The sequence below is a fragment of the Harpia harpyja genome, chromosome Z (genome assembly GCF_026419915.1).
Source record: "Harpia harpyja isolate bHarHar1 chromosome Z, bHarHar1 primary haplotype, whole genome shotgun sequence".
NCBI classification, from domain to species: domain Eukaryota; kingdom Metazoa; phylum Chordata; class Aves; order Accipitriformes; family Accipitridae; genus Harpia; species Harpia harpyja.
The window spans coordinates 38,034,147-38,060,552 of NC_068969.1; the positions used below are offsets into that span (position 1 = coordinate 38,034,147).

Sequence of the window (26,406 nt, forward strand, 5' to 3'; positions counted from 1 at the left end):
TTAATGACACCTCACTAACGCTGAAAGAATTTGGATCTCAGATCAAACTGTTCATTAGCTCAGCACAAGTTATTTTTTCCAGACTGCACACAAAAGAGAAGAGGGTCTTGCCACCGTCCAGGGATGGCAAGTGAAATGTCTGTGGTTTTGACACAGTTTAATTCCTCCTGCTTTCTTAGTAGGATCCATAAATCTCATCTTGCAAGGACATGTGGGAAGGAAGCCAAGAAACTTATGTGGCAGATGTCAACCTCGCAAAAATAACAGGCAAGACATTTCTAGGGATTTATTGAAGACTCCAGCACAGTGCCAGTAAGTCATCACTGTAGTATTCTGGGCTCAATTTTACTTGCTGGAAAGCAGGCAGGTTTACAGACACTTTTACCTCTGTTGTTGGAATAATTTTGACTTGAGGCAATGTTAAGGCAATCACCAAGTCCTGGTCTTGTGTAAGATTCTTGTCTTTCTTGAAAGGAGTCAGCAGCCAAACTTAAAAGCTAGCCTGTGATGACTACATGAAAGTATTTTTGTACCCTAGTTCTCATCTCTTACTCACTACACCTGATTGAGGATTCTTCTCCATGTTACTATTTAAGTTTGGGGCAAAAATCTTCAGCTAGAAGAAGAGGAGGATGGCAGAAGGGGAAAGGGAAAAAGGTTGGTGTCCTTAGCAGTTCATAGTTTCATTTGCCTCAAATAGTTTAGCCTGTTTGAAAAAGAGATCATAGCACTTACACCTGCTCCTCTCTAGGGATCAAGCTGTTTCATGTGCTCAGGTAACCTACCCAATGCAGGCACTGGAAGCAAGAGGAGAAGGACAGGAAAAAGAAAACAAGACTTCCACTTCAGTATTGACTGCTTTGAAAGCCTCTCCCTTCAAGCCTGCAGAGCAACTGCATGACTCTGTGGAACGGCATGCAGCTGTTTAGATCTCCATGGGAAAAGGCACAGAAGGCCTTGCCATCCTAGAAAGTACAACAAAAGTGAGGTTAGAAGTACACTTACTTATGTTTCCCTCAGGAGAGATGACTACCTAACATAAGGCTAAGCTTTATTTTCCCCCTCCATCCTCAGAAAGATCTGCTTGATAAAATCCCTCTAGAGTGCACATCAGTCTATCTGAAGAGCACAAAGGTGTATCATCAAGAACATCCAAGACACTTCAATCATCACAGCCAAGACCAGTTAAGTTCCAGCACACCTTTTTGGTTTTACTAGCCTCCCCGTATAAAGAAACGGCTGCTAGCAAGAAGAAAACAGGGACAGAAAGAGTCAAGAGAGCCAGGTCTGAATCACTGTCCCCATTATTTTGGGGATTCCCGTTACATTCTTCAAACGTGTTCATCCAGAAGACAGTCTGGGAAATGCTACCTGGGTCTTACTGGGAAGCTGTGAAAGCAGGGGCACAAGCAGAACCAAGTAAACTCTAAGCTTTCTTCTCAGCTTCCCTGCAAGCCATTGTTTTGGACCAGATGTTTTGGACCCTTCCTCCGCCACCACCATCTGCTGACAAAGGTATCAGTAGATGAGAAGTCTGGGGCATACTGCAAGACTTCTTTTTTGCTGTTACGATGAAGGACCTTTCTAAAGAAAGAAAGAAAAAAACCACACAACACAAAAACAAGACTGTGGTCAGGTTACACTCTTCCCTCAGTGGTGTCCAGTCACAACCACAAGCGCACTACAGCACTAGCAGTTACATTCCCCTCTTCCACTTAGTGATGCTGCTTTCCACAGCAAGGAAGTCTTCAGCAAAACTCATCCTAGGACCTATGTTTATCCAAACCTTTGAGGTTCCAGTAGCATTCTTCAGCAGAGAAAGAAAAAAAGCACCCATCCCTGCCTCCTCATCCAGAGCCACCACAAAGACCCTTTCAGCCCTTCACAGGTCTCAAACCCCTCTCATGCAAGGCTGCATGGGAGGCGGGGGGAAGCATGGCCTTACACTGATGACAAAAGCAAGGTCTGCTATAGAAATTTGACCTACAGCCTGGTGGTGCAAGCACCAACGCTCATCCTCATCACTGTCTAGGGATTATTCCTGTGCAGATTTTTTGCCATGTTTAATTACTGCTTTCAGCTACAATGGCTGATTGGGCAATTAGTTTGCCATCAAAGAGGCCTTGTTTGTGTGGCAAGAATGAGTCAGACCATTAATACTGCTAGTCTTCCAATAGTCTTTTTTAAACAATGGTAGAGAGTGCTAGAGGTGCTAACCCTAGAGGTTAGCCGAAAGTTTACAAGAATAATAAACCCAAAGAGGTGAGGCTTTCATGGTGATTGATAAGAATAAATTATGCACTGTTTCATAATAGTATTGTAATGCTATGATATAGCAGATTTACGTGCTACAGTGAGATCCCAAATAAAACAAGTATTCACAGACAGGTAGGTAGATATGCAAAATCAGAAGTACAGGATGAGGGGGTTTTTTATTTAAAAAAGGACACTGTTGGGTAATACATCTGATCTAAATACAGTAGATATCTGACCCACTGTCAAGAGTTCTGCTTTAAGAAGGGAAGCCTTGTATGAACACAGGTTTCCAAGAAGAGGAACATTATTAGGGTGCCACTGCATAGAGGTATTTTATCTTGACAGAATAATCAGGTCTTAATTTAAGGGAGAAATAACTTTAGCCAGTTTTAGCTATTTGGGTGTGGAAAGTTGTGCCTCATTTTGTGCTTTCTATTCCTTCTGATCACGTAACAGCTGAAGATTAAGTTGCTCCAAGCAGAAAAGTTTTCTGCAATACTTCTTAGCATTTTCTAGTAGTTAAGATACAGCATTTCTTCCAAGATTAAGACACTTAGAGCAACAAAGAATGACAGGCCTATGTTAAGTGTGCAGTAACAGGTAGCTACTATTTTAGAGAAACCACATTTTCTCCTGTGAGGCCTGAAAGTGGAACTTTGGCATAGACATTCTGGGAAAAAAAAAAAAAAAAAAAAAATCTATGGCCTGTAAAGACTTCCTTATCTCAAAGGAAAATATTCTCTCCAGTGGATAGTGCCATCTAAGTAGGCCAGAGGAATGTTAATCTTTTTGGACAAGTGGATCAAGTATATTCCAAGTGAAGTTAGTGAACACTTTGCCTTGGGTAACTACAAGTGCCTAAAACATGTCAACATCACCTAGGAGCTGATGCTAATGAGAATGAGTTAGTTAACAGAAATTAACATTCCAGTTGTGAGTGCAGTAGACTTTTCAGATCACTTTTCCTGTTAGTGTAATTAGACTGCATTAATGATTGAACTACAACACATGCTGAAAAAATCTCTAGCATATTTCTTTTGGTAAGCAGCAGCATTCTTACGCTACTTAGTTTTAGTAGCAGCTGTACAGCCTTCTGTACCAACAACTGCACAGAAGCTAGTGTATAGTTGAGGATCAAGATTATGATTTAGATTAAGTTGCTGATAGAGGAAGTGTGGTAAACACTTCAAGCAACAAGCTTAAAGCATTTCAGAACATGACAGACACAAAATGTGAGATGATTAACAGTGAATCAACAACAAGGCACATTCCCCTTCAGGGGTGGTAACTCAAACCAAATGGGTGTCAGATTACTTTATATGAATAAACGTTCAAGTTAATGAAAGAAGCTGGCCTTGCAAGCTTACAAACAGTTCTATTTAAGAGTCAGACACAAAAATCTAAACTGACACATTAAAAGTTTTGCATATTTTCATTCACTGAAGTAGTAACAGTTCTGCTAAGAGAAGTCATACCTTCAACACATTCACAAGGTACTGAAAGACATTAAGTTCTTGTCCTTAAGATAAGAAAATACAATGCAAGGCATAGACATGCAGAATATGACCTAAAAAACTCCCCAAAGAAAAGTACTATGAATGAAGAATGTTGCTTTGTACCTTTGTTGTAACCCTATATGTGATATATGTCTCCATTGTGCACACATGTTTTTTGGGATCATCAACAGTAACAAAGAGATCTCTAGTTTCCCCTTCCAAGTCATCATCCAGCTGCAGTCTGTTGAGGAGAGATGAGGAGGAAGCTGGGCTAGAAGTGTCCACAGGTGTGCCATTGGGTAGACCGAGATCCTGTATCGGAGAGAAAAACCAAGTTTTTAACAAGTGAACAGATTCACTGTAAAGCACAGTATTCTCAAAGATGCCACTGACAAGTTTCACTGATATATTTACAAGGGCTATTTATTTCAGCAGCTCCAAGGATAACCCTTCTCCAGGACACCTGGGCAATCCGCTAAGGTCTGGGCTTTGAGCATTAGGTTGTTCTACTGCCCCACAAGTTGAAGAGAAAGCACATTACCACCATACCTCCCCTTAGTGTGGCGCAACCTGGTTTCTATTCATGAGGAAGTGGAAGTATTGCTGAACCAACAGCTCCTGGTGAGACTGAAACAACTCTGAAAACAAAACAGCTAGGCAAATCAAGAGCCCTACTTATAAGACAGGCTTCAGGCAAAATGGCAGCAGTTCAGCTGACAGGAATGCAGTCAGCCTTCTCCTCTGGAGACTCCTACAGTAGAGTAAGGAGGGCAAACTTTTATCAGAGGCTTCCCATCCCTTCCACTAACTTCCACGCGCTGACAGCAGTCAGAGACTGATCTGCCATCACAGCACTACAGGACAATCACAGATCATACACTCCAGCACCGGTGCCTATGTACACCTCCCTTTTGGAGTCCTAAGGCCAGTGAAAACACTTGTGTTTTGCTTGGGGAGGTCGTCATTCCCATCCTCCCAACTCCAAGAGTATCATCCAGTGCCTAGGAAGACAGAGGCTAAAAGAACCAGCAAGTGGCTATTTTAGGAAGAGATGCACAAGGGTTTGGGGAATTCTGTAATTCCTTGAAACTGACTCAGCAGCAGGGGAAAAAAAAAACCAACAAACCCACTTTATAGCCAACTTGGTACATTCCCACACCTTTGAGTCTCACACTTTGACACAGATCAACTACTCCATACAGCTAGTGGTTACTTTGCATAAATATCACAGCAACTTCACATGTGTTCTCTGCTCTGGTTTTGTAGCAGAGGGAGCTGACAGCATGTGACAAGTTGTACAATATTTAGGAACATCTGACAACAGTGTTAGAAAGTCCCAAAGATCCATGGCTCTGCTTTTCAAAGTGAGGACTTTGGGGTTTGGGTTTTTTTTTTCTTTTAACTAGTAGTACAAGAATAGATTTATCCACAGAGTGTTTCCCTTGTAAGGACAAAGGTTCCTCTGGTTGCTAAACAGAGAAACCGCTACAGCTAAGCAACACATTAACTAGAAGTGTTTTAGTTTTAGAATTACTGCTTAGCCCCAGCTTCACACAATCCTTAAGTGGCTAAATGAAACATGTAATCTTAGCAGAGCAATCCTGTTCGGGTAAGATCCTCTTTGTCCATCAGTATTCCTTATGATATTGTGGTTTACGTTCCAGCCAGACAAGGGTAGTCCCTGTCTTCAACAGAAGTCCTCCTTTGTTCAAGGGTTCAGAATTACAGGTGAGAGCTTCAACTTAAAGCCACTTACAAAGGTCTGCATTTGCCAGTGGCTAAGACCAGGTCTAAGTTCCTACCAGTCTTTGTCACAAACCCATCATGGGAGTACTGGGATTTTACAGACAGTCCTCTGCCTGTTGCAGTCCTGCACAACTGTGGTAGTATTGCTCTTCACCTTGAGGATTGCCTTATGAAGTAGCAAGAATAATGCTTTAGCCTAGACATTTTTGGAAAGTGATGACCTAAACTACTGTCTACTAAGAGAGAGGTTAGATGCATTCTCCCAGATAATGCTTAGAAGTGGTTGCCAACAGATGAGAGACTTCAGATTTAACTGGCAAGTGAGAAAGAATTGGAAGGTAGGCACTCATATGCTCTCTTAAGAGAGCAAAAGAGCAGGATGAGCATGGCACAGCTTGCCAGCTCGTACAGGAGGTAGACAGCTTTGACAACACAAGCACGTGGCTCAGACTCCACATAGCAGGAGCCTGTACAACAGGAAGAAGCAACGCTACAGTAACTTAGCAGATAAGGAGTTCTGCTGGAGTTACACAAACAGAATAAGCAGAAGACAGGATAAGAGTAGCAACAGGAGATGGCTTCAGAAAATCTGCAGTTCAGTTAGGAGAATTTGGCTCAGCAAAGAGCAAAGCAAACCCTGGGACCAGTAGCTGTAGACAAATCTGTTCCTGTTTCCAAAAGGAAAAGACAGCTCTTCATTGCCCATGTGCAATAAGCATTAGCATAAGACGAGTTGTGCCAGAACTGCAGCCCGTCAAATTCTAAGCTTCCACTATGGAAATGAATTAACCTGTGAAAACAGCTTAAGCCTGGTTGCATGTGAGATCTCAAAAACTTTTAACAAAACCTTCCAAAAGAGAGCTTAAAGAATGTGATGGAATCTGCTTAAAATACGAAAACTCTGCATCAAGGTGTCAGAGCAACTGGAGAAAGGAGCAAAACATGGAGCTTGCAGCCACTTGCATGAAGTTAGTGATTTCCTCACTAATTCTGTTGGGAGATAACAATATCATACTAGCATGTCTTGCACTTTTTAAGCAGGGCTGAGGTTTGTGAAGGCTGGAATCCATTTCAGCCCACTTGAGTGTGTTCTTGCAGTCATGGGTCCTGTGGAATGTCTCAGGTCATAAAATAAAGGCTGTGATAGTTTTACCTGATCTCAGCCTTGGATGAAACACCCCAGATCTAGATCAAGTAAAGCTTCTAGAGCAACTCTGGTTAGGAGCAGGAGGGCTGCTACCTGTGGTAGGGGGAAAAGGACAAAGGATGCATACATTGAAAGTACTACTGTGCTATACTGCCTCATCTGCGATGGCAGAACCCTCCCAGCAGTCACAGCTGGAATCATGCCCTGCTACTTAGCTAGTTTTTAGCAGCTGAAGAGCAAGTTAGAAGCTAGCTATTTGTCCTTCCTAATGGGTGGGGCCTCTTAGCTAACTGCACAAGGAACAATGCTTATGAGTGCTGAACCTTCATTTATCAGCAGGCAGGATCAGTTTGCTGAAGTCTTATGCTATTGCTAGAAAGAGGTAGGCTTTGAAGTGTCTCAGCAGATGGCCTAGCAATCTAAGTTGTCTCAGGCTGCAATCCTTTCAGCAGAGGACCTCCTTGTCACGTTAATTGGCACTGGCTTTCTTCCATGGGACTTGGGGGATTTTTTGCAGTTGGGGAAGCAAGACTGTATCATCTGTTCTAGTCTGCTTTTACCACAGAAAGAGCAGTATGTCCTGCAAAGCCTAGCAGGAAAGGAGATCTGCAGCCATCTGCTTTTCTACCTGTTGGTCTAGTTATCATATCCACAAGCATTTGAAATACTGACTAGTATTAATTGTTTTATGTAACAAAGAGTCTGACTTCAGTGCCAGGGACTCATGCATCAGCTTCACCTTTAGTGCACTACATAGCTGCTCATCGACTGTTTTAAGTACCTATCTGCATTATCAGAGATCAGCACAGTCCAAGTCCCAGCAGGTACCTACTGCTCACAAAGGTCTTCACAGAAAAAAGCCTTTTCATCACAGCGCCTGTTACTCACAGTACAGTCAGCCTGCCATGAATCCGAGCAGTCCCACAGCAGGGAGGAGAGGACGCTGCTTCTGGCAGCCAGGCAGATGGAATGGAGGACAGGTTCTGTCAAGACACTCTTCAAGTCTTAGGGAGTGTCCAAGAGCAAAGGTCCTTAGTCTCTGCCCCTCACCTCCTCAGGCCAGTCTCATAGCTTCGTCACCTGCTGAAGCAGGTCAGGTGAAGGTCTAGCAAGGCCTGGATCACAACCTACAGCAGATACAGTATGACATTCAGACCTTCAGCTTCATGATCTACTGGTTAAGTACTAGGCTTTTGTGCACAGTTGTACAATCACCTACAGACAGACTCTTCACGTATTCCTGTGGAGTTTGTAGGATTCCTCAAGACACACAAATTTATGAGTACATGAGACCAGATGACTCCAGTAGCACATGTTTTGTATCCTACAGTGCAGGGCAAGTAGGAACTGCCTGCCTGTGTTGGAAATGCATGAGCCCTGCCAACTATGCAGGCTGCTATCTGGTAAGGAAGCAGTTTCACATTCTTTTACTGTATTATGCAGTCCAAGCACCTTGGCTAGTTAGCCTGCCCAGAAACAGATACTAAATCTATCAAGAAGTTCAATTCATCCAAGTTTAAAATTCAGCTGAATTTTATAAACTTGAAGTCTGCATGTGAGATGCAAAACAAGTTGGGAAGTTTCCAGCTGATGTCATCTTCTCCCTCCTTCATTCTCCCAGGAGATTTTCCAAGACTCTGGAGTTACAGGGCAGCTTGGATCCACATAAAGTAAAACCCCAGGGGCTTGGTATTCAGTCTTCTGGATGGCAGCCTCCCCTAATGGAGTAGTACACACCAAAGAAAGCATCCAGGATTCAATCCCTGAAGGCTAAAAAAGGGTCTAAAATTCTGTAGATATTGGTTATTGTCAAGTGAAGATCATGCGGTCTTCTGCTGACTTAAGTGCAGCTAGTCAATCCTGCAGCTTCTCTACAAACTGAATGTTAGTTTTCACCTATCCTGGCTTAGCAAGTGTACAGCTTACCCAGATAGCTCTGCTGTCTAAGCAGTAGTCCATGAAGGAAGTGGAAGAGGTAGTTCAGCTAAGTCTTCCAAACACAGATAAGCTCATCTCTGGAAAGGGTTAGCCTAAAACCACCTGATGTTGCAAGCACATGGCTCTCATTCAACAAGTATTAGATGACAACAAGAGACATTTAGAAATGTTGCTGTTTAGACACAAGTGGTGCACTTAACCCCAAATATCACTCCCTAACTCAGGGACCTTACAGTCAGGCCTGTACTACTACTACAGCCTCACTGCTTCACTTCTGAAATTTGGAGTGCTGTGCCTTTCTCCCTGTGTTTCAAGGCGTTCCATTGCTTTCGGCCATCCGTTTCCCAGAGAGATACGTAACCACAGACACAGTCATGTCAAGAGGACAATGATTCCACACAACAATTGCAGCTGGTTTCTGCAACAACTCTTACCTTTGTACCTTCAGTAGAGAACAATAAGCCATAGCAGAATTGATGCTGGTGACTGGAAGACTAAAATGGTTTAGACATAAGTGTCCCCAAGAATACTATAAAAGCTTGCATTAACTTGGCTTTCACAGACCTGTTCATAGCACTACTTGTCTCATCCCAGCAAGTTTTGAAAGCAGGTATTTTTTTGTTTATAGAGTTCTCTGCCACTGGCCTGTACAGGTCAGCTCGGCATAGAAAGAAAGTACATTTCCATCCTCTAGTCCATCTAGATCAGTTCATCTGTCATTGGCAGCATAGTATCCTATTAAAAGACCTCACTGAGCATTTCTGTAGTGAAATGTCAGTCTGCATAAGACTATTTTCCAATACCAACTCCAGACAACTACCTAAACTTCTCTTCAGGTAGAGAACAAGGGAAGAAAAGGCATTTGTTTCCCCTTTATGTGTGTTCAGTTTCATTCTCTACCAGGCATCAGCATCATACTTTGTTTACTACAGGTCACCTTTGTTACCCCACACATATCTGAAGTAGATATGAGATACTGCGTGTCTCCTCCTCTTGCACTTGTCTTTGGGCAGCTACTTTAAGGCAAGAGTGACCCAAGTGGGGGATCCAGACTGGAGAGGAGGGAGAATGCTCTGGCCACCACAGGGAAGGGAGGATAAGACAGCAGTCTTGCTCTACAAGGTCTAAAAAAGTCAAACAAAACCCCCATAGTTAACAAACTCCCAAACCCCTATTCGTTCCTGGGAGGAAGTACCACATTTCTACGTTGATCCACAAACAAGAGAGTACTAAGTTGTAGTTTGACAAGAACTGTGAAAATCAACTTCTAAGGCTGGACTTACCCTCCTGGGAAAGGATAAGTGGTTACATGTACACCAGCTCCTGACATCCTTCTCCAGTAACGGGAAGGACAGTACAGTATGTGTGGGTGTACTCACAAGGAACAAGATTATACCCTGAGAAAAGGTCAGTGTTTTCCACTACATTAATCATCCAGAATCAGACTGCAAGGTTGAGGCTATTTTGAGAGCAACAAAGACTAAGCTCAAATCAGAAGCAATTCTTCTTGCTTTTACCTGGAAATGTGTCAGCAGAGGAGTGACAGTGCTGGGTGTTGAGGACAAAAGCTCAGATTTTTACTTCCTAGCCCTGGAGGGTATTACGCAGCAAGTCTGTGGGTCCTGCAGCATTGGGTGGAAAGCCCCTAACTCTAATGGGGCATGCATACCACACCTGGCCCAAGCCTCACCTCTACAGTTCCTGTAGTACCACTGGTATTCTGCCCATCTCACCAAAAAGCCACTAGATAAAGACTGGATCAATTTGCTCTCATGATCTTTTTAAATAGGTGTCAGAGTGCAGCACGCTGCCAAGTCATGAGTCTGATGACTTTGTTCTGGAGTTCATCACTCGAACTACTGTTTCTACTCTGTAGGTCTGAGTTGCCTGGAATATCACTGAAATAATAAGAATTTCACATGCAGCAGCTGACCATAATGGCATGCAGTTTGGTACCACTCAAGACCTGGGAGCATTCTTGCTTATAAAGTATCGTACTTGGAATAGTGTTTCTTTGCACTTTGCCTGGACAGAGAAACACTGGAACAAGCTTCACAGAGACACTACATGATTGATACAAACACTTTCCAAGCCTTCTCATGCAGGTCATGGGATTCCCACCTCTTTCCCGAGGGTAACAGCCAAGTTTTATACGATGGATTATTTTACTTTGTGGTTTGTTTTCCCATAAGTCATCACAGTTAAGCTAACCAGAGCAAGAATGTGGGCATAGAAGCATTTCCTGCCAACAGCATTTTCAGCAAGAGCAATAAGCCATCTCCTACCTCTGTTGCTGAAGTCTTTAGGGACTCGGTTACAATACAGCTCAGTTTCAGCCTTCCTGTGCACAGGGGTAAAGGGGGCTGTCACAAGAAGGTGTCAAGTACCACATCAGACCATCTGTTCATACAGTCTGGCTATATGTCTGTCTTCTCACAGAGTCCTTAAGAGGGTGGCCTCTTCTCCCAGTCTGGAAGGGGAACTGTGCAGTACCACACTAAAGCTAAATGTGGTTCAGGTTACACTCTACAAATGAGGATCGTGAGTGGCGTCTCACTGATGTTTTACAGCAGTTAAGACAAGTCCTTCAATATTAGTAATAAACCATGTTCCTCTGCTACTTTGTGCACAAAAGGTCAAAAGGCAGATGAAATGGGTTGTTATCTGGAGCAGACATTAATTAGGCAAAATGTAAAGGGATAAGACATACTTTTGTCTTATTAACGCTCACCAGCCTGACATGTACTTCCTAGTATCCTTTGAACAGGAAGGAAAGTGCAAAGAGTAACTGGATGCTGGCCCCATCTTACAGCTCCCTTACTGTGGCAAGGTATTTTAAATGCAAAGAGGTATTTTAACACATCCACAGGATGAACTGTTCTCTTGGAAGAAACAGTTCCAGATGCAAGGTTAGCTTCTACATCTGTTTACAAAGCACTAGTGTCCTCACAGAAAGCCTTATCCATCTTCCTAAGCAAAGCGCCAGTCTGGCAACTTTCCAGTAAGATTAGTTCAGTTATGTTTAAGCTGTAGAAAGCAGTAGAAAAGTGCTTGTGACCCAAAGGAAAGCATGGATTTTAACATTTGGGCAGACTTAGATTTGCATCCTTTAGCAGAGCTAAAGCTTCTTTCTTCCTTCTACAGTTCTCAGTAGAAAGCAACAAGCACCAACTCCACTCTGTCTTCAAAGATCTCCACAAATGGCAGAAGCTAGATGACTTCAGAAACATTTAGAAAAAAGTAGGCCTTTTGAGACAAGTCTCCAGTTACTCTCCTCTAGCTCTTAAGTTCCACATCCACCTGTAAGGAGTTTCTTCCAACAATATTGTTTGTTATAAGACTTGAATTATTATCAGAAGGGTTCTGCAGCTGTGTGCACAGGAACATCATTACCCATTTTAACATGCTAAAGAGCACCTTGTTAATGAACAAGCTTAACACACACAGTGTTTTGTTTAAAGCTTCATTTTCAGAACCTGAGCTCTGACCTTCTAAATAGCAAAGCAGCAGCCAGGATTCAATTCAGACCATGAGCAGGAAAACTTGCATCCAGCATATGACTAGGAGTCATTCCCAATCCAAGAAGCCAGATTTATATCTGATTACAGATGGAACAGTTTGTTAAGCTTGTCCAAACTAAACTGCTTTCTCCTAGAAACATACGGCTTTGTGTTAAAGCTCTGCAGACATACCATGCAGCAGGTTTTTTTCCTGTTCTCATTTTAGAAGTAGGTTTAGCTGCATCAGTTATCTAGGTAGCCAGTGTCACTGAAGTGCCAATTTGGCTGAGATGTTTTTGAGAGCAAACAGTAGTATTTTTTAAATGTGTGTGGCGGGTTGACTGTGGCTGGACACCAGGTGCCCACCAAAGCCATTCTATCACTCCCCCCTCCTCAGCTGGACAGGGGGAAGAAAATATAACAAAAGGCTTGTGGGTCGAGATAAGGACAGGAAAGATCACTCACGAATTACCATCACGGGCAAAACAGACTCAGCTTGGGGAAAATTAACTCAATTTATTACCAATCAACCAGAGTAGGGTAAGGAGAAATAAAACCAAATCTCAGAACACCGTTCCCCACCCCTCCCTTCTTCCCGGGCACAACGTCACTCCTGGATTCTCTACCTAGCCCCCTCAGCGACACAGGAGGATGGGGAATGGGGTTTACAGTCAGTTCATCACATATTATTTCTGCTGCTTCATCCTCCTCAGGTGCAGGACTCATCACACTCTTCCCCTGCTCCAGCACGGGGTCCCTCCCACAGGAGACAGTCCTCCACAAACTTCTCCAACGTGGGTCCTTCCCACAGGCTGCAGTTCTTCCTTAACTGCTCCAGCATGGGTCCCTTCCACGGCGTGCAGTCCTTCAGGAGCACACTGCTCCAGCGTGGGTCCCCCATGGGGTCACAAGTCCTGCCAGAAAACCTGCTCCAACGTGGGCTCCTCTCTCCACAGATCAGCAGGTCCTGCCAGGAGCCTGCTCCAGCGTGGGCTTCCCACGGGGTCACAGCCTCCTTCGGGCACCCACCTGCTCCGGTGTGGGGTCCTCCACGGGCTGCAGGTGAATATCTGCTCCACTGTGGACCTCCATGGACTGCAGGGGACAGCCTGCCTCACCATGGTCTTCCCCACGGGCTGCAGGGGAATCTCTGCTCGGGCGCCTGGAGCACCTCCTCCCCCTCCTTCTTCACTGACCTGGGGGTCTGCAGGGTTGTTTCTCTCACATGTTCTCACTCCTCTCTCCAGCTGCTGTTTCTGTGTGTCCCGCAACTTTTTTTCCTTCTAAAATCTGTTATCCCAGAGGTGCTACCACTATCGCTGATGGGCTTGGCCTTGGCCAGCAGCGGGTCCGTCTTAGAGCCGGCTGGCCTTGGCTCTGTCGGACACAGGGGAAGCTTCCAGCAGCTTCTCACAGAAGCCACCCCTGTAACCCCCCTGCTACCAAAACCTTGCCACACAAAGCCAATACAATGTGAACAGATGCAAAGGACTGGGGAGCAGCAGAGAGCAGAAACATGAAGGAAAGAGATGATAGAGGGCTGGAAAGCACTGTAGTATCCTGCTGAATACTTTGTTTAAACAAACAAGAATACACTTCCATATTGCACTATGATGTGGGTTTCCTCATGCTCACTGTTTTAGATGAGTTGCATTAGCATTTCCCCACACAAGATCAGTGGAGAGCAAGTCAGACTGATGAGATATCACTGTGCAAGTAAAGGAGGCTGAGATATGCAAAGGGGAGAACTCGTATTTTCATCTCAAACCCTGGAAAAGCTGGAGGAGTGTGCTTTTGGAGAGGCTCTCAAAGTTAGCTTACGTAGGTACAATTTAAGGGATAGCCCTCCACCATGTTTGCTGATAAACAAGACATTTTCCAGCAGAAAGGCATTTGCTCCCAGAGGGGTAAAACAAATAAAGTGTGTATCTGCTGAAAAAACAAAACAAAACAAAACAAAACGAAAAGCACACAGTATGACCACTTCTCTTCCTGCTTTAAGGACAACAAGCGAGGAAAAGCAGTCATGCAGTACTTCTTCACAGTATGAAAGCTATCTACAGAGACTGATGGGGGGAAGAAACAAGGCATGATATCTACAGACTAATTAATCTATAGAAACACCCTTTATTTATACGGCCCAGGCCCTGACAGCCACTGTGGCACATACGGGGGTTTGGCACAGATTCTTTAGGTAAAGTGTAGTGATCCAGGAGCAAGCTAGTCAGCACACTGAAAGTCAGCATACAAATCCTTAAGAGGCCAAGATGATCACTGGCAATAAATGGTATTGACTAAAATTTTCCAGGGATTTTCTTGGCAACAATCCAAAACACAGTTTCATCTTGGCAGTATCCAAGATTTTCACTTACAATTGGCCTTACACTGGCATCTAAAAAGCTACAGCAAGCGTGCCAGTTCTATCCAGATAAGCATGGGTTTGAGTATTGTCTGGGGTAGTCTATCACTTGCCGTTCCCACATGTCAGCGCTTTCACCACTGAGCTAGTCAAAAGTAGCTGTTGCTAACACCATCTGCAGCACTGAGGGGGAAGAGGCTTCTCTGCCCTTGAGCACCACCTGCACTGCAGCATATTCCTTTCAAGGAACACATCACATCATTCAAGCTCACCAGAAAAGTGAGGCCAACTATGCAGACAGACTTTAAGATAGTTTTTTTTGTACCCTAAGAGGTCCTTCAGAAGGATGCAGCAACTTCCATTCAAGCAGTGTAAGGCAACACTTTCCCCTAAGGACAGGGCATTGAACCAGTGCAGTAACAGCTTTTCTGGTAGATGTGACAGAGAGAAGCTTCACCCCTTGCTAGTACTTTGGCTTTGAGAGGCTACTAGCTACTCTCATCAGATATGCAGCATTAGGGTGGTTTAAAAGAGCTTGTTTTTTCAGACTTAAATTCAGCTTGAGGTTAGAGCACAGACTAAGAGTAAGAATCAGGATTCAAGCATGTGCTTCAGTACTGTAAGCCATCCTATCACTAATAAAACTACAGACCACTGCAACTATTCTTTTCCAAGACAGGCAGAAAGCTTGTCATCGTCACAGTAGGGTCTGCACTCCCTTAACCTAAGGGTATCAATCTAGAAGCAAGTAAAGCCAGTTGCTATTTACATTTTGTTCATTTTCCTGGAGAGTAGAGTACAACACATTTTTGCAATGTCTTTGCTCCCACATGCTGGTGTAGTTCTCTTCAACCTAAGACACATAAAACCACACATCTGGGTCCAGGAGAAGCCCATCTTTAGGGGTTAGAGACACCACCACTTTCACTTTGAGAGTAACTTCTCACCTACTGCTTATTGCTTCATAGAGGAAGCAGTGTAGAAGCTCTGAACACGGCTGTAAGACAGTGATGTTCTCCAAAGGAATTTATGCTTTGAGGACCACTCTAAATACAGCTCTTGGTTGAGCTCTTTCCTTGCCTGTTGTATGAATTTTGGATTATTGCCTTTATTTTCAGAACAATTTCAGCTAGTTCCACTAACCATGTCACCTACATGCTTATTCAGACAGATACTTCATTATTTCTGTGAAATATCTGGTTGAGAATCAACAGTTTTGGCATTATAATATCACCTACAGCCGAAGGCAATACCTCTTTCCATACTCCACCCCTCCCAATTTAGAAAATAAAACATGTCCCATAAATTCATCTGTCAGTAAACCATTTAAGTTGGACTGGCATTGGGAATGCTAACTCATTAAAAGAGTTGCAGCTCACTGGATTTGTTTTCCATCTTCAATTGGTCGTTACAGTATTGCTAGTAGCTACCTTACTGTCAGTTATTGCCCGTAGTAACTGGAAGAGAAACAGGTTCCCCACAGTTTTTCAATAACTTACTAAGAGTAAATTCTTACTAAGAGTAAATTCACTCAGCTTCTACCTCAGGCTTGCAGCTGCCACCACCTCCTAGGTGGAGTTTGGAGCTTTCTGCCCCATGTCATCCTAGTGATGGGAGTGGTTTTCCCCAGCCACAACAGCTTGGCATCTCAGCGGCACTACAACCCGGGCTCAGGCAGTCAAGTCAGCCACAGCTTAAAAAGTCAGGACAGCTCAGCATTTAAGATCTTGCTTAAGGTCAGCAGAGACCAAGCCTCAGTAAAGTTACTTCTGAGATATACTCAAGATCAAATGCCATTTTTAATTGGCATATTGTCTTCTACAGACTGAAAACACATGCAAGTTACAATCTCAAAGATGCAGTTTAGGTGTTGCAAGTAGATTTTCATGTAGCAGTTCTGAGTTAAGTCTCACTGCATCGTAAGAGCTCCTGCCTTGTCTCCTGACCTACTTTACAGAAACCAGCTTCTCCACTCAGATAAGGAAGAGACTGGCTAGTGCGACAGCCAGACAATCTGTTTGATACCATAAAAGTAATCCACGATGCTAGAAGACACTAGGACAACAGTTTGCATGTTAACGAGGAACTGACATCTCCCAGATCACAGTGTGTCAATAGGAAAGCCTCTTTATCCTCTGCCCCTCCCATCATTAATTACAGGGACATGCTGCCTGAGGCTTATCACAAACCCCTGAGGCACTGATAGGAGAATGATGTGCCCACACAGCTGTAAAAAGAGAGCTTCTTAATCAGTCTGCTTATCCCCTTCTCCCCATGAAGGAGCTCTGAGAGCATCCAGCAACTTGGGTAGGTTTGAGGCATTCCAGCACAGGCAGCCCAGAGGATTCTTTCCAACCACCAAGCATAACTTTTTCCACCATGGCTGACAAGTTATTGCCAAGACACCCTTCTGAAAACCGGCTGAAGAACCAAGTTCCTCTGCGTACATTTTAAATATCTGTTTTCAATACTCTGTCTCATTAAGTATGAAGCAATCCTGTTGAAAAGATTATGAAAGCTGTGCAACACCGAATCCAACTTCAAAGTATACCCCTCCCTCCGTTAAGTTGAAATAAGAACGACAGAGTAATAATACTGTTATACAGTAAAAACTATGTTCAGTTTTACCAGATGTAAAGATTTAAAAAGTAACAGTACTAAGACAGTTATGTTGATGCGTTTGTCCCAAGTTAAGTGTTAGCTATCATTCATCTTGTTCAGAAGAGATGGGGATTGCCAATTCCAGAAAAACTCACTGTACCGGGAAGTTGTGGATCATAAAGAGACCACCAAGTACTGTTTTACAACAGTACTAGAGCAGCTACACTGTAAGATATCATTAAAGCAGCCTTACCAATAACATCCTATTTCTACAAATGAAGGCAACTGTAAGCAAGTACACCAATGCATTGTTGTATGTGCGTCTACACCATCAAACCCGAGTAAAAGCAAAAAGGAGACAAGCACTCTGTCTTTTCAGTAAGATACCATGGCATTAACCTATCCTATTGTGAGTTTGAGAGATTAAATACTAGAGACAGCAGTTCTAGTTACCACCGTTATGAAAGATGGGAAACTGCATTCAGCCAGCAGCTTGGCTCTGGGTAGAGCACTGATGGCAAGCTGAAAGCCATGCTAGGTTTAAGTCAGTTCTTTTAACTAGGAGACTAGAAAAGAGCTACGTGATGCACGCATGTTCACACATGCACACAGTGCAATAGAAAAGAAAGCAGTTCCTTTGAACAAGACAACGACTAAGCTCAGCCTTTGAGAGCTAATGGCCCACTTATGAAGCATGTGGCAGACAACCACTTGTACCTAAAAGCTTCCTGGCCTAAGAACCATACGGTTCAGTGATTTAACACACATCTACTATGCAATATAACCTCCCCATTCAGTGCAGTGACTGGGGGAAGAGAACGACAGACTTCCCAAAAGCCAGGAGAACAGCTTCATAAAGAGGTGAATTCTGAAACAGTTAGGAGACAGTTCAACCAAACTAGCAATCCTACTGTCCTAGGTGGAAAACAACATTCCTGTGTTCTTCAAGCACTTCTTCTGCAGACAAGGACAGGGATTTACTGGAAGAAGCCTCATGGTCACAGGTCCCTAAGGGTAACTTGAATCACAACAGTATTTGCTAGAGGGACAACACAGCAGAGGTGCCATCACCTAGAAGGTTTCTGAAGTGCATTGATGACAAATGCCTGACACAGGTGACTGATAAGCTGACAAGGGGAGATGCTTTGCTGAACTTAGGAAGAATTTATCAGGGATGTGAAGGTAGGGAGCTGCCTTGGCCACAGCAGCCATGAGCTGGTGGAGTTTGGGATCCTGAGAGGAGGGAGCAAAGCAAAAAGCAGGATCACAACCCCAGACTTCCAGGGAGCAGACTTTGGCCTCTTCAGGGGTCCGCTAGGAAGAAGACACATGGCCCTGGGGCAGCATCCAGCAGAACTAGCCGATTTTCAAGGAACACCTCTCCAGCCCCAAAACTGGTCCATCCCATAAGCAGGAAATCAAGCAAAGGTGGCTAGAGATCCGCATGCATCAACAGAGAGCTCCTGACTAAACTCAAATACAAAAAGGAAGAATAAAAAAGGCAGCAGCAGGCACAGTTAACCCAGGAGGAATACAGAGATACTGCCTGAGCATGCCGGGATGGGTTTAGTGGGATGGAACCAAATCTGGCAAAGTATAAGAACAGCAACAAGAAAGGCTTCTACAGGTACATCAGCAGCAAAATGAAGAACAAGGAAAAGGCAGTCCTGATGGGGCAGAGGATCTGATGACAAAGGATGCAGATAAGGCCAAGGTACTCGGTACTTTCTTTGCCTCAGTGTTTATTGAGGTGACCAGCCTTCAGGAATCCCAGGTCCCTGAGCTCAGCAGGAAAGTCTGGAACAAGGCAAGCTCACAATCAGTGGGGGAGGACCAGGTTAGGGAGCATTTCGACAAACTGGACAGACATAAACCCATGATGAGATGAACTCAAAAGTGCTGAGGGAGCTGGGCGATGCCACTGTAATGCCACTTTCAATTATCTTATCCTTATTATGGTGATGAGCGGAGGTTCCCAAGGACTGGAAGAAACCAAGTGTCACTCGTGTCTTCAAGAAGGCAGATACAGGGAACTACAGGCCAGTGACCCTCACCTCAATCCCTGGAAAGGTGAACGAGCAAATATTGGAAAGCACTTCCAAACACACAAAAGACATGGTAATGAGAAGTCAGCACAGACTTAAGGGAAGTCATGCTTAACCTACCCAACACCTGCTATGAAGATATGACTGGCCTGCTGTACAAGAGGAGAGCTTTAATGTGGTTCATCTCAACTTTAAGAGGGCTTTCAACACTGTCTCCTATAACATCCTCCTAGACAAGCTGATGAGGTACAAGCTAGGCAGATGTACAGCGAAGTGGTCTGAAAACTGGCTGAACTGCTGGGCTCAAAGCGTTGTGATGCCACAGATTCCGACTGGAAGGCAGACATTAGTGGACTACACCAGCAGACAGTAATAGGGCCACTACTGTTTAACACCTTTATTAATGACCTAAATGATGGGACAGGGTACATCCTCAGCAAATGTGCTGAGGGTACAGAACTGGATAGAATGCTTGATACATCACATGGTTGTGCTGTCATTCAGAGGAACCTCAACAGGCTGGAGAAATGCACTGACAGGTACCTCATGAAATTCAACATGAGGATGCACAAAGTCCTGCACCTGGCAGGAATAACCCCATGTAGTAGTATGTGCTGGGGGCTAACTGGTTGAAAAGCAGCTTGGCAGAAGGGAAAAAAACCAACCAACCAAGAAAAACCATCTCCACAAAAAAAAAAACCCCCACACCACACACAACAGATCCCGATGAAAAAGTTGGCCATAAGCCAACAATATGCCTCTTGGCAGAGACAGCCAACAGCCTGCAGAGGAGAATGCTCAGGAGATCTTACCAATATGGATAAATACCTGATGGGAGGGTCTACAGAAGGGGGTGGATCTTTTCAGTGGATCCAACAACAGAACACCGGACAATGGGCACAAATTGAAATACTGGAAGTTTCACTTAAACATGAGAAAGAAATTTTACTTTGTGGGTGACTGGATGCAGGAACAGGTTACCCAGAGATATTAAAAAACCAGCTTCACAGCATCCTAGGCAACCTGCTCTACCTAACCCTGCTCTGAGCTGAGGGGTTGGACTAGAAGATACCCAGAGGTGCCTTCCAGCCTCAGCTTCTCTGCAATTGTCAGTTTTGTGTTCCTGTAGAATGGAACTGAGATCAACTCATCCATACTGACATTGCTTCATGAGTTCACCAACTTCAGTTCCTTACTTTCTGTAGTCCTCAGTCTCTCCTGAGACTGAGAACTTACCTCCAGCTTGCTTTAAGTACAATACATGGTGCTGGTCTAACAGTCCTTTTTCAGTCAGAGAAGGAAGAGGTTTGTAGAAGCTCAGGCAGAACTATTTTAAGCTTTCAGATTATACTGCAAACTGGTTTCATCTGTGGGTGGATGAAGTTAAGAGCAATAATTATAAACTAGCAACCAAGCAGACTGGAAGTAGAGCTCCAGACTCTTGGTATATTTTTTGTTGGAGAGCTGCCAGGCTCCCTTCCAGAATATGAGTGCTAAGTAAGAGCACTCCAGCAAACACACCAAGTATTTATACTTGATCAGGTGCTAATACAGGCCTATGGATTCACCAGGGTGGTAGCTTGGAAGCAGATGAGCAAGGGGTCCCACGCAAGCAATAGTTTTCAGTTAGTAACCAGAAGTTTGCAGTAGGAGTTTTAATGTCCATCTCCATGAATTAGCAAATTCAAGCTATGCATTCATTGCAAGCCTGGTATTCCACATCAGCTCTGCTTGATATACTTACTACCTGTAAAACAGCCTTGACAGTCACTTCAGCTGTCTAGCATTAACAGAGCCAAACACAAGGCATGCACATCTTCAAAGAAGAAAAGCGGAACAGGTTATAGGTAGCTGGCTGCAAGTACAGTGTCAGGTAGTCAGAGATATCTGAAAGAGGACAAGGGAGTCTGAGCCCTAGGACAGGTGGGATATGAAAGCTTTTGGAGTGATAGGCAAGAAACCAGTACTGGGAGTTGAGACCCTATCAGCTGCCAGTCTCAAGGCAGACCATAGCAAGAACAGCCAACGTTACCCTGTTAGGAAGATACCCTCATGACACAAGTCTAGGGGGACTACAAGGACCACAGCTAGAGGACAGAGTAAGCAAGACATACAAAAAACACTTTCTGATTCTGCACAGCCTGGCACTTCCAACACTTAGCAGCATGCTATTAAAACTGCATAGCCTCAGTGGGGCTGCATCCTGAGTCTTATCACACTTCTACAACTATTTGGGTACTATTACAGCAGAATACCATCTACTTCTCACCTCAGCTCTGAACCCAGTAGCCCATCTTATTGATTGCCTTTTCTCCTCAGTGTCAAAGTGTTTCTCCTAGTGCACAGAGCAGACTTGCTATTGAAAGTGACATACTAGTGAAGGAGAGTCAAGTAGTCACATGCAAGTAGAACTTTTTTTTTTTTTAAAGGAAAAAGGAGAGAAATCCACACTGACACTTCCTCATTTGTCCTACCTTCCTCTGCAGTGGATCTGCTCTGAAAAGCAGATCTCAATTAGCTTGCATGCCTTCCAAAACCTCTGTAAGAGAGCAAGAACTCAGTTTTACAGCTAACTCTGCAATGGCCCCTGCCATGCATCCTGAGGGATTGTTTCCTCCTGCATGTTCCCTTCTCACCTAATGTCAAAAAAAAGGGGGGGAGTGGGGTGTGTCAATAATGCTTAGGTTCAGCTTTAGCTGTCTCCTTATTTGGACGTTAGCAAGGGTAAAAGGAGAATAAGCTCAAAAAACCTGGTGGTGGTCAGGTATCAGGACAAACAATTTTTTATGCAATTAGACTTGAGGGGAACAGAAAGATCTTTATGGAAAGATCTAGCCAATACAGGAATGCTTCAGAGACAAGAATCTACAACTCAAGTGTTTGATGTTTGCTGCAGAATCACTGTGAAAGCCAAGTACTTAGACAGAAATGTCCATTTCATTTAAGAGGTTAGATGCTGCTCAGAAGTAAAGGTCTTCTGGCTCCTAAAACAGCTCTCTCCTACAAGTCAGGAGGAAGACGCTCTCAGACAATGAAAGCTCTGCAGGCCTCTTCATAAGATTCAGAAAACTTGAGACTAGTCTATTTAGAGGGCCTCAGAACAGGGGAAGCCACAGAAAACAGCACAGGTGGTTTTCTTTCCCTTTCCCATGACCTGCTGCTCTAGCAGCATTAGCCACTGTTCTTGAACAGCAACCAAAGCTTTATGAGACTAAGTTAGACAGGGTCTAAGCTCCTAGGTTATTACCGAGTTTGTATCAAAACCCAACAGGAGGCATACAGGCAGTGTTCCTGTCCTCCAGGCTCTTCTGTCTCAGGATAAAGTAGTGTTCTTACTCAGGAGCTCCAAAAAAGCAAGGAAAGCATGCTTTAAAGAATGCAAAGCAGCGATGGCAAAGGTTCAGCCACTTCAGGCTGCACATCTGTGGCAGTGGGAATTGAAGCACTGCTTTATGGGCAGAAAACTTCCCTTACTTCTGCACTTTCTCCCCTCAGAGGATTTCAGTCTTAGGTACTTACATCTTGCAGCGGTGTTTAGGAAGCATTTGCTCAGAGCAGGTAAGAACCACCCAGAAAAGGCAAATTATCCAGTTCATGGTGATGGGTCAGCCATTGCCACTATCCCTCTGCCAGAGGGATGTCCTAGTACAGTCCTATTATGGACAGTGGTCCTTACAGAAGCTTACTGACTCAGAGCCACTTTGCAGCAGGAGACTTCAACCCAAACTTCTCCTGCAGTGCCAATCTCCACCAGAGTCTCCAGAAAGGCCCTTGGAAAGACCAAGAGAGCAGACAAGCACACCTCCTGTTCAAGAATCAATAAAGAACAGCTGCAGACCTTTAAGCCCAAGTTAGACTTAAATACTGACCTCCCTCTATTACGCAACTATTGGAGCTGTCCACAGATTGTTAGCTCATTAGTGAGCCAGGCTTTCAAGAGATTAATGACCCTCTACCAGAAATTAAGACCAAGAGACATACTAACCACCTAAAAGGCAGTTTTACCTACTTACCTCCACTTCACATACTTGCTCTCTAGACTACTCAATATACAGTGCAAGCAGTTGAAGTTTACTATTGCCTTAAAGTTAGGAACACCCGTTTGTTTGCTGAAGTTTTTCCTGAGGTGGGAAAAAAGTCAACTCATTTTTTTCTTGCCAGTGAGTCAGGTATTAAGCAGAAGAAGGGACATCCCTCACACAGCAGCGCTGTTGGACTCCTTCCATCGGAAGGATCAGACATTTGTCTTTTTCTGCTAATTCAGCTATAAGGAAAAAAAAAAAAAAGAACACTGCACTCCTCCTACTGGAAATCCTTTTATTCTGCAAGGCTCATTACCCTAGTGTCATTTCCAGGTCAACCACAGAACTGCTCTCAAGTCTAAAAATCGCTTACCTCAGCCCCTTTTGGCTCTCCCCTTTAGAGTACTTCTGTGCTGCCAAGCGCCTAGAACAGGACAGTACTACATACAGGTACTAGAAGATGGACTTCACCTGTGTTGCTGGTGGAAAAACTGGGCAAGAACCTTCCTACTGACAAGAAGTTAGCTGACCACAGCCTGAGGCTAGAGACGCATTTCTGCTCCTAGGTTATCAGGGATGGTGATACACTTCTCGGACACCTCAAAGCAGTAAAGCAGACAGGAGCTTGCTTGTGCTCCAAAAGAAAAAAAGCTCTTAGTACAGCTGAAGAAAGAAGTTACAGGGTGTGAGCTCCTCGGAACAGAGCTTCTCACCAGCTACACAGCAGTGTGGATGGACAGTGCTAACAGAGCGAGTACAGTACTATCACTGCACTCCTGAGCTGCAAGAGGACCCATGAAGGCAGCTGCCAACTCCTATTGCTACAGGTTGGTCAGACAGCAACCTAATTGCATAAGTAAATCCAATCTATCATAGACAAAAAACTCCACAACTCCTACTCCCACCTTACTCACATACCTCCTTCTCTCAGAGGGCCATCGACTCTCTGACAAGTTTGGTAGATGAAGGCATATGTTCCCAAAGGGAAGGTAAGCCTGGCTTCTCACTTGAGCAACAGTGGGCAAATGTTCGAGGAGAGGGCTCCTTAGACTGGCAGGAACAATTGCTGAATCTGTACAGCACAGTTACAAAGCAGCAGAAGGTGACACATGGAAGACAACAGACTACCTCGACCCCTTCCCCTAGAACACAGGAGTGTATTGGACCAGATACTGCTGGCAGCCCCAAGGCTTTTGAAGACTACCAGATCCATCCTTCCCAGAAGCAGCTCCACCCTCCCCAGGACAACAGCCACAGAAAGCACCTCTTGCCACCAGCAGCTCTGTTAACACCTTGTAAGCACACCAGCGAGCCCAGAACTGCTTATTACGAAGTTTCAAACCGATCTCACCCCTTGCAACCCTTGCTCCCAGAAATCCTACTTTAACAGGTTTCTGGAAATCTGCCCACAGAGATACTACGTTCTTGCAAGAGTAGTTAACATATCAGGAGTGCTGTGCTGCCACTACTGCTTTCACATTTGGGAATTATCACATCCAAGGCCCACACACAGGAAAGGCACGGGCAAGCCCGCTAGTGTCCTGTGGACACATGCCAGAGCTAGGGAAGGGAGAGCACACACATACTCCTGCAACAGCATCCTTTCCGTATTACACTGCTGTGAAGAAGCAAGCAGAAGCTCAGCTCTGGAGAGGGCAATCACAGACAAGTTGATGGCAAGCTCGGTGGTAAGGAAACAAGGGCAGCTCCAAGCCTTCCCTGTGAGGGCTACAGGAAGAAGACGGCGAGGGAGCTGCAGCAATTCCTGAAGCATTCAGACCCGTCTGTAGAGGGTACGAGCCACGGGAAGATACGATCGGTAGAATCTTGCCTCTTGCACCCACTCCGGTGAGAGCAGGAGCAGCGGCGTCCCACCTGGTCCCTCGCAGAGAGGCACGATGCCTGCAGCCCCCACACCAAGTTCCTTCTCCCCCCGCGGGCAGCCCCGGGCTCTTGCAATGGATGTCACCAGCGCCCAGGGCTTCATTTCCCCGCGGGCAGCCAGGGATGCAGCCGGAGAAGTGGATGTGGCGGGGAAAAACACACACACAGCCCTTCTCCCTCCTCTCCACGCTCCCCTCAAAAGCGGAGACAACTCCCCGCCCCCCCCTCAAACGCCGCGGCCCCCCTTCTCCGAGGCGTACCTTGTCGGCGATGCTGCGGGGCAGGAGCAGGTCGGGGCTGGGGGTGAGCGCCGGCCCCATCTCCTCGCTGCTGGACGTGGCCAGGGGATGCGGCATCTCCCGCAGCGACTTGGGCCCGGAAGACGGGAGAGGCTTGGGGGCGCCCGCCGCGCCGCCCGACATCGCGCCGAGGCCGGGCACCGACCGAGGAAGGAGGGAGCGGAGGCCGCGCCGCCTCGGTGGGGAGCTGCGGGGCCGCGACCGGAGCCTGCCCGCCGCCACCGCTCTACGAGGAGGAGGAGAAGGAGAAGGAGGAGGCGGCGGCGGCGGCCGAGGAGGAGGAGCGAGAGCAGCGCCTGCCCGCGCCGCCGCCCGCCCCCTTACAAAGCACCACCGGCGCCACCTGCCTCCCGCGCCGCGCGGCGGCGGCGGCGACCGCCCAGCTGCCCGGCCGGCCCGCCCCCTGCCCCGGGCGACGAGCGGAAGGCGCGGGGCCGCCCCCGAGCGGCAGCAGCGGGTGGGGCTGCGGCGGGAGCAGGCCCCGCCCTCGGCAGGCCCCGGCGGGGCGGGGCGGGGCGGTCGGTGCCAGCCGCCGCCCGGGGCTGGGGGAGGAGGAGGCGACGGCGGCGGCGGGCCCGCGAAGCCGCCGGGCGGGGCGGCCCCGCCCCGCCGCAGCACTGAGCTGACGGCGGCGTGGAAGCGCGGCTGAACGGCAGACAAGCAAACCAGCTGCTCGGCTTTCGCAGGCTCGGTTCGCCGACTTCAAACTATTCACGTGTTTGAAGGGAAACTCTGCAGAAACCGCGGGCCTCCGCGCAGGACGGGAGCCCGCCTCGGTCGCGACGTGGGCAGGGGGGCGGGTGGCCGAAACGGCAGTCGGGCTCGGGAGGCGCCTCCTCCAGTCCCCCCAGGAAGAGCGACCTACCGAGCCGGGCGTGGGGACAAGGCCCTTCCTCGGGGACCTGGTCTGTGCCACGGGCTGAGTGTTGCAGCCCAAGCAGAGGCGCCGGGCGATGCCTTGCGCCCGAGGCCAGCAAGCTGCAGAAACACGCTGTCGACGACGGCCGTCTGCTTACTGTCGCCGCGCTTGGGAGCGCTCACATTTTTGTAGAATAACGTTTCATACTGGAGCTGCTTGGCATGCATTGCAGAGAGTTCTTTTTATACTTGAAA

General features: G+C 45.9%; 1 protein-coding gene across 1 annotated transcript in view; it reads right to left on the reverse strand.

Moving 5' to 3' along the window:
* The window catches only part of SNX30 (sorting nexin family member 30), a 53,211-nt gene extending 27,582 nt beyond the window's left edge, over positions 1–25,629 (reverse strand). The window contains exons 1-2 of the mRNA XM_052776048.1: positions 25,255–25,629; positions 3,876–4,064 (exon numbers count right to left, since the gene is read on the reverse strand). Of these exons, the coding sequence (XP_052632008.1) occupies positions 3,876–4,064; positions 25,255–25,416 (351 nt within the window). The 5' untranslated portion in view covers positions 25,417–25,629. The remainder of the gene's footprint in view (positions 1–3,875; positions 4,065–25,254) is intronic.
* Between the last annotated feature and the right edge of the window lie 777 nt (positions 25,630–26,406).